This window comes from Sus scrofa, chromosome 10, assembly GCF_054392235.1.
Source record: "Sus scrofa isolate SSC_HxYL_T2T_F1_AM1 chromosome 10, Sscrofa_HxYL_maternal_Yorkshire_Landrace_v2.0, whole genome shotgun sequence".
NCBI classification, from domain to species: domain Eukaryota; kingdom Metazoa; phylum Chordata; class Mammalia; order Artiodactyla; family Suidae; genus Sus; species Sus scrofa.
Window position 1 is genome coordinate 56,045,271 of NC_139392.1, and position 15,815 is coordinate 56,061,085.

At 34.1% G+C, this 15,815-nt stretch overlaps 1 protein-coding gene across 7 annotated transcripts in view; it reads left to right on the plus strand.

The window, feature by feature from the left end:
* AGTPBP1 (ATP/GTP binding carboxypeptidase 1) overlaps positions 1-15,815 on the plus strand; it is a 142,608-nt gene that overhangs the window by 40,634 nt on the left and 86,159 nt on the right. For 4 of the 7 annotated variants that reach the window (XM_021064641.2, XM_005656805.4, XM_084979775.1 and 1 more), the window contains 5 exons: positions 3,531-3,594; positions 3,999-4,145; positions 6,764-6,895; positions 8,355-8,448; positions 14,770-14,807. In XM_021064641.2, the coding sequence (XP_020920300.2) occupies positions 3,531-3,594; positions 3,999-4,145; positions 6,764-6,895; positions 8,355-8,448; positions 14,770-14,807 (475 nt within the window). Of the gene's footprint in view, positions 1-3,530; positions 3,595-3,998; positions 4,146-6,763; positions 6,896-8,354; positions 8,449-14,769; positions 14,808-15,815 lie in introns of those variants that run through there. The other 3 variants (XM_005656806.4, XM_084979773.1, XM_084979774.1) reach the window with 3 other exon arrangements.

The window sequence follows — 15,815 nt, forward strand, 5'->3', positions numbered from 1 at the left end:
GTAATAGAAAATAAAGCATCAGTTAGAAATAAATCTTTAGCCTAAAATAAATGATTGATATTGGAAATTCTCCTTTATTTTGTTGTGTGAATTGATACATATTCATGATTAAATTACTTTATACATTTGCTGAATAACTATATGATATTGGTAATAATGAAATTTCTATGCTAGTATAAAAGTTTTGGGTGGATCAGCAGGACATATTCAGAATCCGGGTTTTATATTATTTTCAATGCAATGTTAAGAATAAGGAGTGAATGAGTACATTGTATACCTTAAACAATGTTTTATATCAATCTGTATCTCAGTAGAGCTGAACAGAAAAAGATCAAGGAGTGAGTTCATTTTTTTTCTAAAAAAATTGAAGTATAGTTGATTTGCAATATTAGATTCAGGTATATAACATAGTGATTCAATATTTTTATCGTTTATACTCCATTAAAAGTATTGTAAGAGAATGGCTATAATTCCCTGTGCTATACAATATATTCTTGTTGCCTATCTATTTTATACATAGTAGTTTGTAACTCTTAATTCCATACTTCTAATTTTCCCCTCCCCACTTCCCTTTCCCCACTGGTAACCACTATTTTGTTTTCTGTATCTGTGTGACTGTTTCTATTTTGCTACATACATTCATTTGTATTATTTTTTAGATTTCACATATAAGTGATACCATACAATATTTGTCTTTGTCTGCCTTACTTTGCTAAGCTTAAAATTCTCTAGATCCGTTCACATTGCTTCAAATGGCTGATGGACACTTCACTTGGTTCCATAGTCCTGCTGTGAACATTGGTGTAATGTATCTTTTTGAATTAGTGTTTTTATTTTTTCCTGGATATATACCCAGAAATGGGATTGCTGAGTCATATGGTGGTTCTGTTTTTAGTTTGGAAAAACCTCCATGCTGTTTTCCACAGTAGCTGCACCAATTTATAATCCCACCAACAGTGTACAAGTGTTCCCTTGTTTCTACCTCCTTGCCAACATGTATTACTTGTAGATTTTTTGATAACAGCCATTCTGACAGGTGTGAGATGATACCTTGTTTTGATTTGCATTTTTATAATAATTAGCCATATTGAATATCTTTTCATGTACCTCTTAATTTGCTGAGACTAATTTTATGGCCTAGCATGTGATCTATCCCAGAGGCTGTTCCATGTGCACTTGAAAAAAATGTGTATTCTGGAGTTCCCGTCGTGGCGCAGTGGTTAACGAATCCGACTAGGAACCATGAGGTTGCGGGTTCGGTCCCTGCCCTTGCTCAGTGGGTTAACGATCCGGTGTTGCCGTGAGCTGTGGTGTAGGTTGCAGACGTGGCTCGGATCCCGCGTTGCTGTGGCTCTGGCGTAGGCCGGTGGCTGCAGCTCCGATTCAACCCCTAGCCTGGGAACCTCCATATGCCGCGGGAGCGGCCCAAGAAATAGCAACAACAACAACAACAACAAAAAGACAAAAGACAAAAAAAAAAAAAAAAAAAATGAGGGAGGAGATAATTCAACATTACTGGATGCCTACTCACATAAAGTGCAGTTTTTCCTGGTGAGCAGACAGGCTTCTTGAGGGGAAGTAGGTAGCACAATGGTGAGCAGCAGAGCAGGAGGCTCAATCAGGATATGCTTAATGCTATGAGGGAATGACGGTCTTCTGGTAAAAAAAAAAAAAAAAAAAAAAAAAAAAAAAAAAAAAAAGAAAAAAATGTGTATTCTGCTATTTTAGATGTGATGTCCCGTAAATATGTTATTAAGTCCCACTGACCTCTTGTGTCATTTAAGACCACTGTTACCTTTCTGGTTTTCTCCCTGGATGATTTGTCCATTGATGCATGTGGGATGTTAAAAGCCCCTTATTATTGTGTGTTATTATTAAGTTTTCTTTTTATGTCTGTAGTGTTTGTTTTATTTATTTAGGTCTTCTGTATTGAGTGTGTACACGCTAATGAGTGTAATATCTTCTTTTTGTATTGATCCTTTTATCATTATATAATGCCAGTTTTGTCTTTTGTTATAGAGTTTGTTTTTGTCTGATATAAGTATTGCTACCCCTGCTTTTTTCCACGTGCTCATGTCACAATTTGTTGAGGTCAGTAGAGATGAGAGGTGGTGAATTACATATGAGAGATTTGTCTGGATAAGGTCTAGAGATAACAGTGCAACTTCCATTCAGGTTCCAGTGACCTGAAATCAGTCACATGGCTCAAATCTAATTACAAAGGAGCTGGAGAATGTGGTTTGGCTGTGTACCCAGGAAGAAGATGAAATCATTTTGCTGAGCACATAGCAATATTGCTCCTGCCACAGTTCATTCTTTTCTTTAACAAATGTCTGTCTCTCTCATTTTTCCAAATCCTTCCCCAGTGAGTCAGAGGTCCAGTTAATACTTCCACAGCTAATAAGAAAAGGTTCTGATCTGGATTTGGCTTTTGGTTCTATTAGCCTCTGAGCTAAAATGGTAAATCAGAGACAACATTCATTCCCTTTTGGAAAGGGGAAGAATACGAGTCCCATTCTGGTCGCTGATAACACTGCAATTCTGAAATTTCCCTGTATAAATGCTATAAAATCTTTATACTAGGGGGATGAGACAGTTCCTTGAATAGGCCACAGTTCCATTCTTTGTGTGGTTTCCTTCATCCAGGCATTGCTTTTAGTTAGAGAAGTGTAATCAAAATATAATGTTAAAACATTTCTCTTATTTGGTTGGTTGTTCAGACTTTGGGAAAGAGTTATTCCTCTATATTGCTGGTAAGAATGTAAATTGCTCCATGAAGATCAAGTTAGTAATATACATCAAAATAAATGTACACATCAGTGACCTCAAATTTCCGGAAATTTATCCCATGTACAGTTTTTCTTGCTCCCATGTGAGTATATATATTTATGGTTTTTTTTGTGCAATTTTTTAAGAGCAAAAGATTAAAAATTTTCAGTATCCCATGGGTAGGTGACTGGTAAGATAAATAATGGAAAAGCTATATAACAATATATCCTGTAGTCCTTAAAAAGGATGAAGAAACTATTTATTGACATGTAAAAATATCAGTGTATAAAATATTTATCTATAGAGCAATAATACTGTTTGGAGAACTAAATCTGTATATACATGTATATTTATATGTATTTTTTTTTATATGTGCACTTTGGCTGGATACATAAGAAACTGAGAGCTTTTTGAGAGGGGACCTAGGTGACTGGATAGGCATCATATATTCATTGTAGTGCCTTTTATATTTTGAGTCATTTATTTGTGTTACCTGTTTGGGAGAAGTTGATGAATTCAAATGACAAATTAATTCCTGTTGGTCATAAGAAAATAATGGCTCAGATGAATTGCAAAAAATTCTTAAGGGCAATAAAGAGAGGCTGTAGTGATATGGGAGAATAGTGAAGACTGGAATACATTTGTTTTTAGAGGAAACAGAAAGGTCATCTGTAAGATATAGGTAGTTCTTGACAAGCAGAAAAAGTTTGAGAATCACAGATTTAAAATGACTTATTAAATCAGTTAACTATTTATTTCAGAACACGAAAGATCTTCAGACTACACTGAATATCTTAAGCATTCTTGTTGAGCTGGTGTCAGCTGGTAAGTTTTTGTTTCCTTTGGTCTAATTTCTCTTTGTGAACAATGATCAATAATCCATCCTGTGTACTTTGGAGTTTTCTGATACTCATGTAGAGGCTATTCTAAGTATTAGAATTTCAAAACTGAAATGTCATTTCTTTGTTGTTGCTTTGTCTTGAGGTATTTTGCAGTGTCTCCCAAACCCATGTGTTTCAGAGCCTTGAGTGTAGAGTTTTGTATCATTTTAAATTACTCTCTGTGCTTTTCTCCTAATATAAATAAAATCAAGGAAAATTTTAGTTTGATGGTATTTGTTTGCTTTTGGAAGTCATCACTTTTAATAGTTCTTGAAATCTAATAAGTTGTAGTATCATGTTATAGGAGGGTTTGTGGTTTCAACAGATTTCTTTTAAAAAACTTTTTAGGTGGAGGTCGGAGAGCGAGTTTCTTAGTCTCCAAAGGTGGTTCACAAATATTATTACAGTTACTTATGAATGCCAGCAAAGAATCTCCCCTGAATGAGGAGTTAATGGTGCAGATTCATTCTATTCTTGCAAAGATTGGGCCAAAAGGTAAGGGTTTCACTTGCATGATTATCAAGTATGGAACCATTTCTGTGACATTGAGTCTCTGTGTATTGAGGCTGGTAAATTTTAAAATATGAAATGCTACAGCTTTTTCTTGGTCTTAGTCATGAAATGCTTTTTTTATAGTCAACTAGTGACCTGCAAGCATAGAGGATCCTAAATTCATGAATAATTCTATTGCATATGGTGGAAAAAGGAAGAAAAAAAATGTGTCAAAATGAGCTGTGTGTCTGGGTATCTCTGTGTCCCTGGCTTGTGTGTGTTATAAAGGATACACATAACATGGATGCGGTTGGGGCGCGAAGGAGGAAGCATGGATAGGAATTCTTTGAGGAGCATGGGGGTGAAATGTGCTTGCTTTTTATTAATAGTCATCTTATAGTCAGGTCTCAGTGCCTTAAAAACTTACAATCTAGTAAAGAGGACCAAAAGAGGTATTAAAAAATCGTAAGATCAGTTGTTACAACAAGACGTACAAAATATTTAAAAACATACAAATTGAGAAAACAGGTTATAAAACAAAGGAAGAAGCTGATTTAGGTCAGGTTAACAAGAGAAAGACATTCTTTGAATAGAAGCTAAATTCAGTTCATAATTGTCTATTTGCACAAAGATTACAATGATTCCCTAAACTCTTAGAGTAGTGATGTGCCGTGTGGTATGCATATGAGTTTTAAACTTTAAAGTATTTGGTTAAAATGCTTTTTAAAGGAAGTGTTTTTGTATGTGTATACAATTTACATATTTATGTGTGTTTCATGCATATATTTACTTATTGTAGAGATATTTAAATAATACTCTTAATAAGCATTGTCTTAAAGAAAGTATCCCTGAGATGACTAATTTTCCAGATCTCTTAGGGGCCTTAAATACTTAAACATGTATTTAGTTTATTTAAGAAATATGTTAGCTCTTTCTTACTTTTCTTCAACTCTTATATTTGATGTTTAAGGGTTCCCTTCTGAGATTTTTGTTGAAAATAAAATGAGAAAACCTTATTTATTGGTTAATATTGTTCCGCTATGCATCCTCTTCTGTTTAGAATTGGATTATCTTTCTTGTGTTTTTCATAAAGTGAAGACATTGATGTATTTAATTCGTATTTTTATCTCTTTAGTGCCCCTTTTAAATTGTAGCCCCTTTAATTTTATTTTCCTCTATACTTCTAAATTTATGATAGTTCCTTTATTATTTGTCCTAGTTTTCCATTTTTATATTATTCAAGGACGTTATGCAGTAATTTCTTAAGTGGTTTTCTGTGTCTTTTTTTTTTTTTTTTCTTTGTGAGCCGAGAGTAATTTTCCCTCAGGAATATTAGGTCCTTTTGACTTGAACTTTTTTTGTTGTTTATTTTTTATTATTATTATTAAATTTTATTTTTTGTCTTTTTTTTTTTTTTTTTTTGCCTTTTCTACGGCCACACTTGCGGCATATGGAGGTTCCCAGGCTAGGGGTCTAATTGGAGCTGCAGCCGCCGACCTACACCATAGCCACAGCAACTTGGGATCTAAGCCGTGTCTGCGACCTACACCACAGCTCACGGCAACGCCGGATCCCTGAGCAAGTCCAGGGATTGAACCTGCAACCTCATGGTTCCTAGTCAGATTCTTTAACCACTGTGCCACGATGGGAACTCTTATTTTATTTTTTTAAATTGTTATTTCCCCAATATAATTTTTTTTTCTACTGTACAGCATGTTGACCCAGTTTCACATGCATGTATGCATTCTTTTTTCTCACATTATCATGCTCCATCATAAGTGACTAGACATAGTTCCCAGTGCTGCACAGGAGGATCTCATTGCTAATCCATTCCAAAGGCAATAGTCTGCATCTATTAACCCCAAGCACCCCATCCATCCCACTCCCTCCTCCTCCCCCTTGGCAACCACAAGTCTAGTCTCCGATTGACTTGAACTTTTTGTTGTTGATGAAATAACTCTGCTTGCTGTTCCTGCTTACTTTCCTTTGTTTAAAATCATAATATTCTTAAACTCTTGTTATCCAGATTTTTTTTTTTACCGTTTTAATCTCTTTGTAAGAATAAAAATCAGGGATTTCTTTCTTTCTCCTCCTTTTCTATGTTAAGAATTAGATCCTTCTAGAAATGTATTTGATAATATTTTTAGATTATTTCAATATAAGATGTTCATTTTTTCCCTATATTCTAAGTTTGAAATGAATATGGTTACTACGAAGTAAATAATGTTTGTAATGGACATTTAGATTCTTTACAAGTCTCCTTAACCATGTGATGGTGTTGCTCTGACCTTGTTGAACTGAGAACAGACCTAGTGTGTAGAGTGAATCAGTTCAGTTATTCTTTTCAAAATAGGCTAAACTTTGGATTACGCCAGCCTCACTCCCTCCCCTGTCACCCTGCCTGTCCCTTCATACTTCTTTCTAGCTATGTTTTGAAAGTATAAGGAGTATTAAAATCATAAGAAAATGATTATAGCTTTAGTTATTTCAGATCATATTTATAGTTGATAATATGAACTCATAGGTTGTTTCTAAAATTTCATTGTTTCATGACCTTTTCATTTTATTCAGAAGTTACGTATGCGTACATTGTGTTTGTTCATTTTTTTTTTTTTTAACAGACAAAAAATTTGGAGCGAAAGCTAGAATTAATGGCGCTCTAAATATAACCTTGAATTTGGTCAAACAGAATTTGCAGAATCATCGCTTGGTTTTGCCTTGCCTTCAGCTTTTACGAGTATATTCCGCCAACTGTGAGTATTTCAGAACAGCTTTTTAGTTAACTCCATGTTGTGAAGTGACACGAAATCAAAATTTTAAAGTACGTTAGCTCCGTAACTCTCTGAAATCTCTAGACAAGGAAAGAGAATATTTAATATGGCTCTTTGTAATCCTAACCCACCTCATTCCCACCCCGACCCCCCCCAAAAATGATGTAGGGTAAGAGAGTGAGCTGACAAAGTCTTGAGAATTCTCATTAATTTCCCTAGTGAGGGGGATGAGTAAGCAGACTGGAAAAGAGAACGCTCTTTCTGTCTCTCACTAATATAATATTAGGTCCCAACCCCCGAAGATGTGGATTTTTCTTTCTATTCCCTGACGCTGCGGTTTGGATGGTTAACAAAACACCTGAAATGGAAATTGTAGAGTCTGTGTTATTGCAGAATATCATTGCAAAATAATGCTAATCATGTGTGTGTATTTTATTCATCTGTCTGTGTATATACTTTGACAGTATGGCTAGAGGTGTGCTCACCAGAAAATAGTTTTGAACATTTAAATAATTAACACTTAAATAATTGAAGAGAGTATAAGGAAGTGACTGAATAGCTATATAGATATAAAAAAAATCAGGAACAGAGCAATAAACACAGCGAAAGCAGAGGAATGAAATAGTAGAAAAAAATACATTATAAAATTTAAAACCTGGATGTTTTAAATTTTAAAAGAAACAATTGGATTAAAAATAAAACAGAGAAACCCATGAATATTCCAATGAAGGAAAAAGGAGAAAAAAAAACAGACTAAAATTAGAAGGGATGATGGGGTAACAAACAGTTCTAGAGGAAATTAAAAGTGTTATACAGACCTTTAGGAACTGCATTTTTGGTGGCATTTTATTGAATTAAGCACCAGAAGGCTAGTAAATGGTTTAATCTATATTTAAATTATAATACACGTTCAGGATTGAAAATGCTAGGCACAATTTTCTGGTTAGGTAATGCTTTGCGTGTTCTGTCTAAAGCTGTTCCCTCTGCAGTTGTTTTAATGAAGGCCCTCACTTCCTCTCACCTAGGCCCCAGCCTCCTAATGTACCTCTCCCATCCATCTTTTGTAGAGGTGCTGTGAGATCTGACCTGTATTGAAAGTGCAGATCTGACTTGTTGTTCCTTTTGGGCAGTGAAAGCATCGACAACTTCTAGGACCTTTCATAATTGGTTTACCTTCTCTTCCCACCTCATCTTCCCTTTGGCACGCCTTTGATATTATGTTTTAACAACATGCACTGCAGTTTCCCAGAAACCTCCCTTAAAAAAATTAAGCAAAGAAAAACAAAATCTTCCTTTGAAGTCTTGCCTAGGGTGGACTTTACGAGGGACTTGAGTTCACATTTACTAAACAATTTGTGGATGTTTTGGCTGTGTATCAAAGATGAACCTTTCCACTTACTGAGAAATGTATGTATCTTTACATCTTCTTTCCCCATCCCAGCTGTGAATTCTGTATCTTTAGGGAAAAATGGAGTTGTGGAACTGATGTTTAAAATCATCGGACCATTTAGTAAGAAGAATTCGGGTCTTATGAAGTGAGTAAATGTTTTAAGTGTCAATAGAGGTATATCCTTCATTATTTGGGGCCTTATCATCTTGATCTGTGCGATAAGCAGGTTGAGTTAAATGTTACCTAGGGTCCTTTCTGAGTTCTTAAATAGTGATTTTATTATGATGGATTTTCTTTACTATTAAGTTTAATCTTCAAAAATATGTCAAAATTAGGAAACTTTAAATTAATAGAATGTAATATTATAGGAATTTAGACTTTGAACATTCCTAGATACTATAATAGGAAAAAAAGACCATTTACAGAGTATCATTCATTCAGAAACATTTATTGAGTGCCTACTATATTTCCTACCCAATTTTGCAATCTTTTAATGACAATTTCCTTCATACTCAAAAATATCTGGACCTATTTAAAATTTACACATTTCTTTTCTGTCAAAATAATGTCATTCTTTTTCTTATTTAGATATGTGTATATACATCTCAAAATATATGTCATTATGTGTGTGTGTTTGTGTGTATGTATACACACCCACAAATATGTATACATATATATATATGTATTCATTTCTAGGTCTTTCAATCTCAGAAAATGAAAGCAATTTCCAGTTATTAATTATATTTAGTATTTTCTTAAGTCATATTAATGGTCATTCTTTAAAAAAATTTTATTATGGAAGTTTTCAAGTAAATATAGCATTTATTTTAAATGAGTTAATTATCTTGAAATATTTATGTTAATTACTTATTATATTCAACAGCTTTCAATATTCTGCCATTTTTGTTTCCTTTATTCCCCCTCCAGGCTTTTATTTTTCTGGGGTATTTTTAAGCAAATCCCAGATGTTATTCACATATATATAAATTTCTGTACTAGAAAATACTAGATATTTTCTCATTTCCCTGCTAAATACTTCAGTATGTAATTGTGCTAAATAGGTACCAAAAAATAACCATGATACTATAATCATTCTTAACAAAATCATTAATTCCTTAACACAATCTAAAATCCAGGGTGTTTAGTTTTTTCCAGTTGTTTCAAAATGCCCTTTTTTCAGTTGATTTGTTTGAGTCAGAATCCTAACCAGATACATACATTATCCCTCATTATGTTTATGAAATTTCCAAACCTACACAACATAGAATAATGAACCCTGATGTACCAGTCGGCCAGTTTTAACAATAATCACCCTTCTTATGTTTTAATTTTGTCTTTCTCTTCCCTGTCCTCCCTCCTCACTCCCCCCACCCCAGGAGTATTTTTTAAAGCAGATATCAGCCATTACATTTGTTCTGTAATTTCTTTAATATGATCACTCTCAGACACACAGCTTTTTTTTTTTACTGTTACCAAAATATCATTTCTTTGTCCAACAATATTAGTAAATTCTTTAAGATCATCTAATGTCTGATTGTCTAAGAAATGTCTTTTTTTTTTCTAAGTTGGCTTGCTCAAATCAGGATTGAAATGAAGTTTCTACATTCTATTTGATTGCCATGTCTTTAATCTTTGCAATCAGTAACAGTCTATTTTTTTTTTTTTTTTTTTTTGGTTCTGTTTCCTGGGGTCGTTTAACTTGTAGGTATGTCTTCCAATTTTCTATAGACCGATGAGGCTAGAGGCTTGATTAGATTTGTTTGTTTTTTAAATTGTTTTTACCATGTTTCATAGGTGGTGCTGGGTCTCTGTTTTGCACTGCTTAAGATCATTGAGTTAAAGTGGTTTTTTTCCCTTTCATCTAGTAACTTAGCGATACTTAATGGCATTGCCTAGAACCATTATTTCTTAAAGGGCTGCAAGATAGTGACTTTTCTAATTTTCTCATACTTTCTGCTTTTATTAGGAGTGATTCTTTTGTAAGGAAGAACTTGTCCTTGGGTTAAATTTTACAAAGTTCAGAATGTGTCCAGTCTTTTCCCGCTTTCTTAATAAAGGTCAAGTGTTTTAGCTTGCACTCGTCTTAAAAATGGGAGCTTACTTGCCCATGTAATTATTTATTAAATATTATTTGGTGGGCTGACAGAGTATTTAAAAGATCATGCACACAATCCTAGAGCATCTGATGAAATGTGGCAAGATAAAGAATACATTTTGTATCACAGTTAGTAAAACCAGCTTGCGGGACTGGTGCAGTGAGTGAAATGGGTGGGCTTCTGGAGGCAGGCAGAACTGGATTTGCAGGTTTGCTCTGTCACTTACTGGCTCTGTGATATGAATTAAGAAGTAAGTTATCTAACTCTTTTGTGCCCCAGTTTCCTATCTATAAAATGGTAGTATTTGTGCCTACATCATAAGGTTGTTGCGAGGATTTAATGCTGTCATTAGCGCAGTGCCTCTCTTAATGCAGTGTCATTAGTTTAGGTCAGTAATGCAGTACTGTGGATCTCAATGGAATCTAGTTAACACAAAAATATATTCTTTATTTTAAAATTTTTTATGCCTTTTCTCTCCGTGATCTTTGAAGTACTTTATAATTAATCTTTATCTAATGGTTATGATCTCCGACTTAAGGATCTCCAATACTCTATTGTAACCAAGTTACCAAATCTAATGTAAACAATTCCTAGGAGAAACAGAACATTTTACAAGTATCTTTTTAATATACAACATGGGATAGATCCAAAACCATGTAGAAATCAGCGGGTCTAAACTTCTGAGAAAGGAATGTAGTTATCTAAATTATCCCTTCATTCTTTACAGTTTAAAGAGAAAAAGCGTTTTTATTTTTTACTTGAAAAGGGATAAACTATTCATTGGCCAAATATCTGAATCATGATTCCTTTATCATTTTGAATAATCATAGGGTCTCTCCTTTAATGAAACAATCTTGACAGCTAAAGCATTTGCATCGGGTTTCTTCCTCCCCTTAAAACAATGCCTTGTGTTTGGTTAAAGAAGATTAAGGGTTATTATTTATGTTTGCAGGGTGATGCTTCCCTTTAGAATTTCCGTTCCTTTCCTATTTTAGGATTTGGATTTAGACACTGTTAATCTGAAAGGAAGCAACTCTGAAAGTTGTTGGAACCCTGTCTTTTTGAGTTTCCCCGCAGGTTTGGAGGTCATTGCGAAAGACTGACCCCCAACTTAAAGTAACTTCATAAATACGTGGGGCTTAAACTTTTCTTCCTTCACTGTGCCTAAATGAACAAGCTGCAGGCTGCATTTTAAGCCATTGTTAGTTGTATTATCTTCCATATGAAGACTGGAAAAATATATGAGGCAGTATAAAATATCGGTGCTGAGAAATTCTAATCAATTAACATAATACAAACTGTGTATTTCTATAAATCTGATATGCTGTAATTTGGGGGTAACTTTTATAAATTCATACTGGCTTATAAGTGACACAGAATTTCAGAAGTTCCTTGTTACTGAAGTTTTAAAAAATACATTTTAAATAACATTTTGGTAAAAATATTATCAAGACAACTTTGCACCAAACTTCATAATTTCTTTTAATCTACTGGAGCCATGGAACAAGCAGAAAGAATTGGGTACATATCCCAGTTTTGTTGGTGTTGAAGAATAAACATCAATAAAAAGAAAACCATGTAATTTAAGGATTAGAAATGGTTATAGCACTTTTATTTGGTTCGGATGTGTTATAATGGCTAGCTGGGAGAAAGACTGTTTCTGAAAGTACTATTAAGATTTAAAATTTTTTGAATGAAGACGGAGCTATCAATGGGAAAATCCTATGAGTTCACTGCTTGTGATTGCATCCAAGTGATTACATTTGTTTCCTAGGGCTTTTCTAATAAAGTACCTGGTACGAAGTTGGTAGCTTAACAGAAATTTGTGGTCTCTTGAGGCTGGAGGTTCAGAATCAACTTGTCAGCAGGGCCAGTGTTTCCCCTGTAACCTGCAGGGGAGAATCCAGCCACACCGATTCCTAGCTTTTGGTGGTTTGCTGACAACCTGTAGTGTTTCCTGGGCTGGTAGTTGCAACATTTCAAACTCTGCCTCCATCATCATATGATATTCTCTCCTGGTGTGTCTGTTGTCAACTAGTCTTCCCTCTTTTTATGAGAGCATCAGTTTTGATGGATTAAGGGCGGTCTGCTCCAGGGTAGCCTCCTCTTAACAATTACATCCTAATTGACCTTGTTTCAGATAAGGTCACATTCTGAGATACTGGGGGTTAAGACTTCAGCCTATCTTTTTTGGAGGAGACTGGCATTTCTGATTTCATAATTTTCTTTTTCAATAAGAAGCTTATAGTATTCATTTTTCATATCACTTAGTTTTTATGTGACCTGAGGCATGTTACATTCTGAAGTCTTTGGTTTCCCTATCTATAAAATATGCCAATTCTATGGACCAGGATTTTTTTTTTTTTAAGAATTAAACTAAAAACCAAGGCACCACTAGCAATTTTTGGCATTTATTAGGTCTTGGTGAATGAAGTCTTTTCTTTTTTTTCAAAATTGCCACGTTACTTAGAAGATCCCTTTAGTTCTGTGTTTAATTTTTGTCAATTAAAAAGTCTTCCTTGGAGTTCCTGTCATGGTGCAGCGGAAATGAATCTGATTAGGAACCATCAGGTTGCGGGTTCAATCCCTGACCTCACTCAGTGGGTTAAGGATCCAGCATTGGCATGAGCTGTGGTGTAGGTTGTGGACGTGGCTGGGATCCTGCCTTGCTGTGGCTGTGGCGTAGGCTAGCGGCTGTATGTAGCTTTGATTAGACCCCTAGCCTGGGATCCTCCATATGCCGTGGGTGTGGCCCTAAAAAGCCAAAAAAAAAAAAAAAAAAAAAAAAAGAGTCATCCTTATTCTGATAGTTTTATAATCTTAAGGACATTTTATTGTGTAATTTTAACCTTATGGAAAAACTTTTGCTGATGATTCAGTGCTATTAAAATTCTGGGTATAATTTTATAATCTTCATTTACTTTTAGCTCACTATGACTGAAAGTTCACATTGTTTTGAGAAAGTTACAGGCCTGAATTTATATTTTTTCAAGCATATGCCTCTGTTTTTATTGTGTAAACTTTGTTTTAAATAAAGGTTCCTATGGTTGCTTTATTTGGGTCAATAAACCAAAGTGGAACTGTTAACAACTTGGATGGTAGCAGTCATGAGCATTTATTATAAATGAGCACTTACTCTAAGCTTAGTCCTGGGTGATTGTTTCAGGCTTTACTGTGAACCAATAAGCATCTTAAATCCTCTCCTAGATTATACTCTTTACCCACCTCTGGTTACACACACATCTGGGGGTTCCATTAATGTGTCTGCCGCTTTATTGACTTGATTACCTTCTTTTCAGTTTTCATTTCTTAAGTAGTTTTTTCAGAAATGTATACATTTTTATTACATCATCTGGATTGTAAAATTATCTGTGCAAGAGATAAGTGTGTTTGCTAATTTTATCCCCTCAAAGAGCCTGCTGCTGTGGGGATCTAGTAGGCATTCAACAAATGATTGGTGATGAGTGACATGCTTAAATTTGACAGGGTACATGTTTTTATGCAAATTATCCTTCTTAAGTCTTCCTACATCATATGTAGCTTTGTAATTTTAAAGTTACTGGACGTAAGTACCATTTCTTCAAAAACTCATTTTTTAAAAAAAGAATTTGAATTACAGGTTTTCCCAGTGATGTTATATATACCTTTTAAAGCTGGTCAGTGGCCATTGATTTCACTGTGGGTAACTGCATGTTTATATTCAAATAACACATAAGTGCTTTCAATTTTTTTGGCTATTCCTTTGTCCTAGAATGGGCAGTAAGGATTTTTGAGTTGTTAATTAGGTCATTATTCTCTTTGGTGCTAATGGCTGAGAAATGTTAAGGGCTCATACATCCTCTCCCCAAACCTTCTAGTTTTAGAATATTTTGCAGTTGTTATCACTTTAAACCTTAGGATTATTGCTGGATAGAGCCAAAACACTTTAAAGTCAGAAAGCTACAAATATCTATAGAATTTTTTAATTACTAACTTTATTTGGGTTAAAACTTTTTTTTTTTTTTTTTAATGAATCAGAATCTGTAATTCTTAGTAGTGTTCCTTTGTCAGCTCCGTCAGGGTCAGATACATGTACACAATTGTTTCCATTCATCTCATCTCTGGTATAAAGACTTAGACATTGTGAATTTTCTTCTTTTTCTTTCTTAAATGTTTTTTGGTGCTTTTTTTGTTGCTATTTCAATCTTCCTCATATCCAATTTTAACCTGAAGAAAGCGATCTGTACAGAGAAACACCATATGTTATTGAATATAACAGGAATGACATTTGAAGTAGATACTAATTACTTATCTGCAAAGATTGTTTGCCTTTACTGTTGTAGATTAATTTTACTAGTTTTGTTGTTGTTTGTGTTTTCTCATGTTGACAGGGTTGCTTTAGACACTCTTGCTGCATTGCTAAAATCAAGTAAGTTTTTAAATACTAGAAATACTAGATACTGTTTTTCTGAGTATTCTATCTGCTATGTTAAAGAAACTGGAAATACAGATTTTAGTTTATGGCTATAAAGCTTATAATAATTTAATGTCAAAGTTGATCTTATCTTTTAGTACAGTTGAGTTATATGCATCATAGCTAATGTCATTTATGTTTATTGAGCTGTAATTTATCAGTACATTTACATAATGATTGAAGTACCTTGACTTTTTCTAAGTTACTCATATAAACATAAAGCCTTGTTAGTAGAGGGAAGCTAACATGGCACTGAGAACCCTTATCATGAAAGAGTACCTTGGAAATACTGTCTCTAACATACGATGTTTGTCTAGAACCCTCTTACTAGAAATGTTCTTTCTACCAGAAATTCAAATTTGTGACATTAAAAGGCGAAGGTGACTTTTAATGTAAATTTACAGATTACTAAATACATTTACAAACTAAAGCACTGCTTTCTTTATCTTCAGAATTGCAGCGTTAGAAGAATGTATCTTTTCATGCCATAAAGCCTTTGGAGACTAATTACACATTATATACCCATTATATTGCATTATATGCTTCCTCTCTCCATGATACTCAGTATCTATATTTTAAATATTAATTTTTGTGAGCACTCCCATGCCCATTGGTTGATTAAGTCAACATCTTATTTAACCACAATGATGTTTAGTCCCAAAGATCTGTGTTAATGGCTTTCAATGTTATTTTTTCCCCCAGACTGTCTATCAAAGGTGAGACGAACTTCCCCTTAAGTTTGAATGACCAGAATTGTTTACTTGAATAGTAGCAAATTATTAATTGATTGAAAATCTGATATTTGGTAATGATGCATTGAATTGAAAAAAATCACCTTAGGTATTAGTATCATACACTGGAGTATATAAAATTCAGTTAACAGTTTTATCCTTGAAACGAAATACCAATTAGACTACCCACATAGCTTTATTTCCACATATGATGTGGTAAACTTTAGACCAA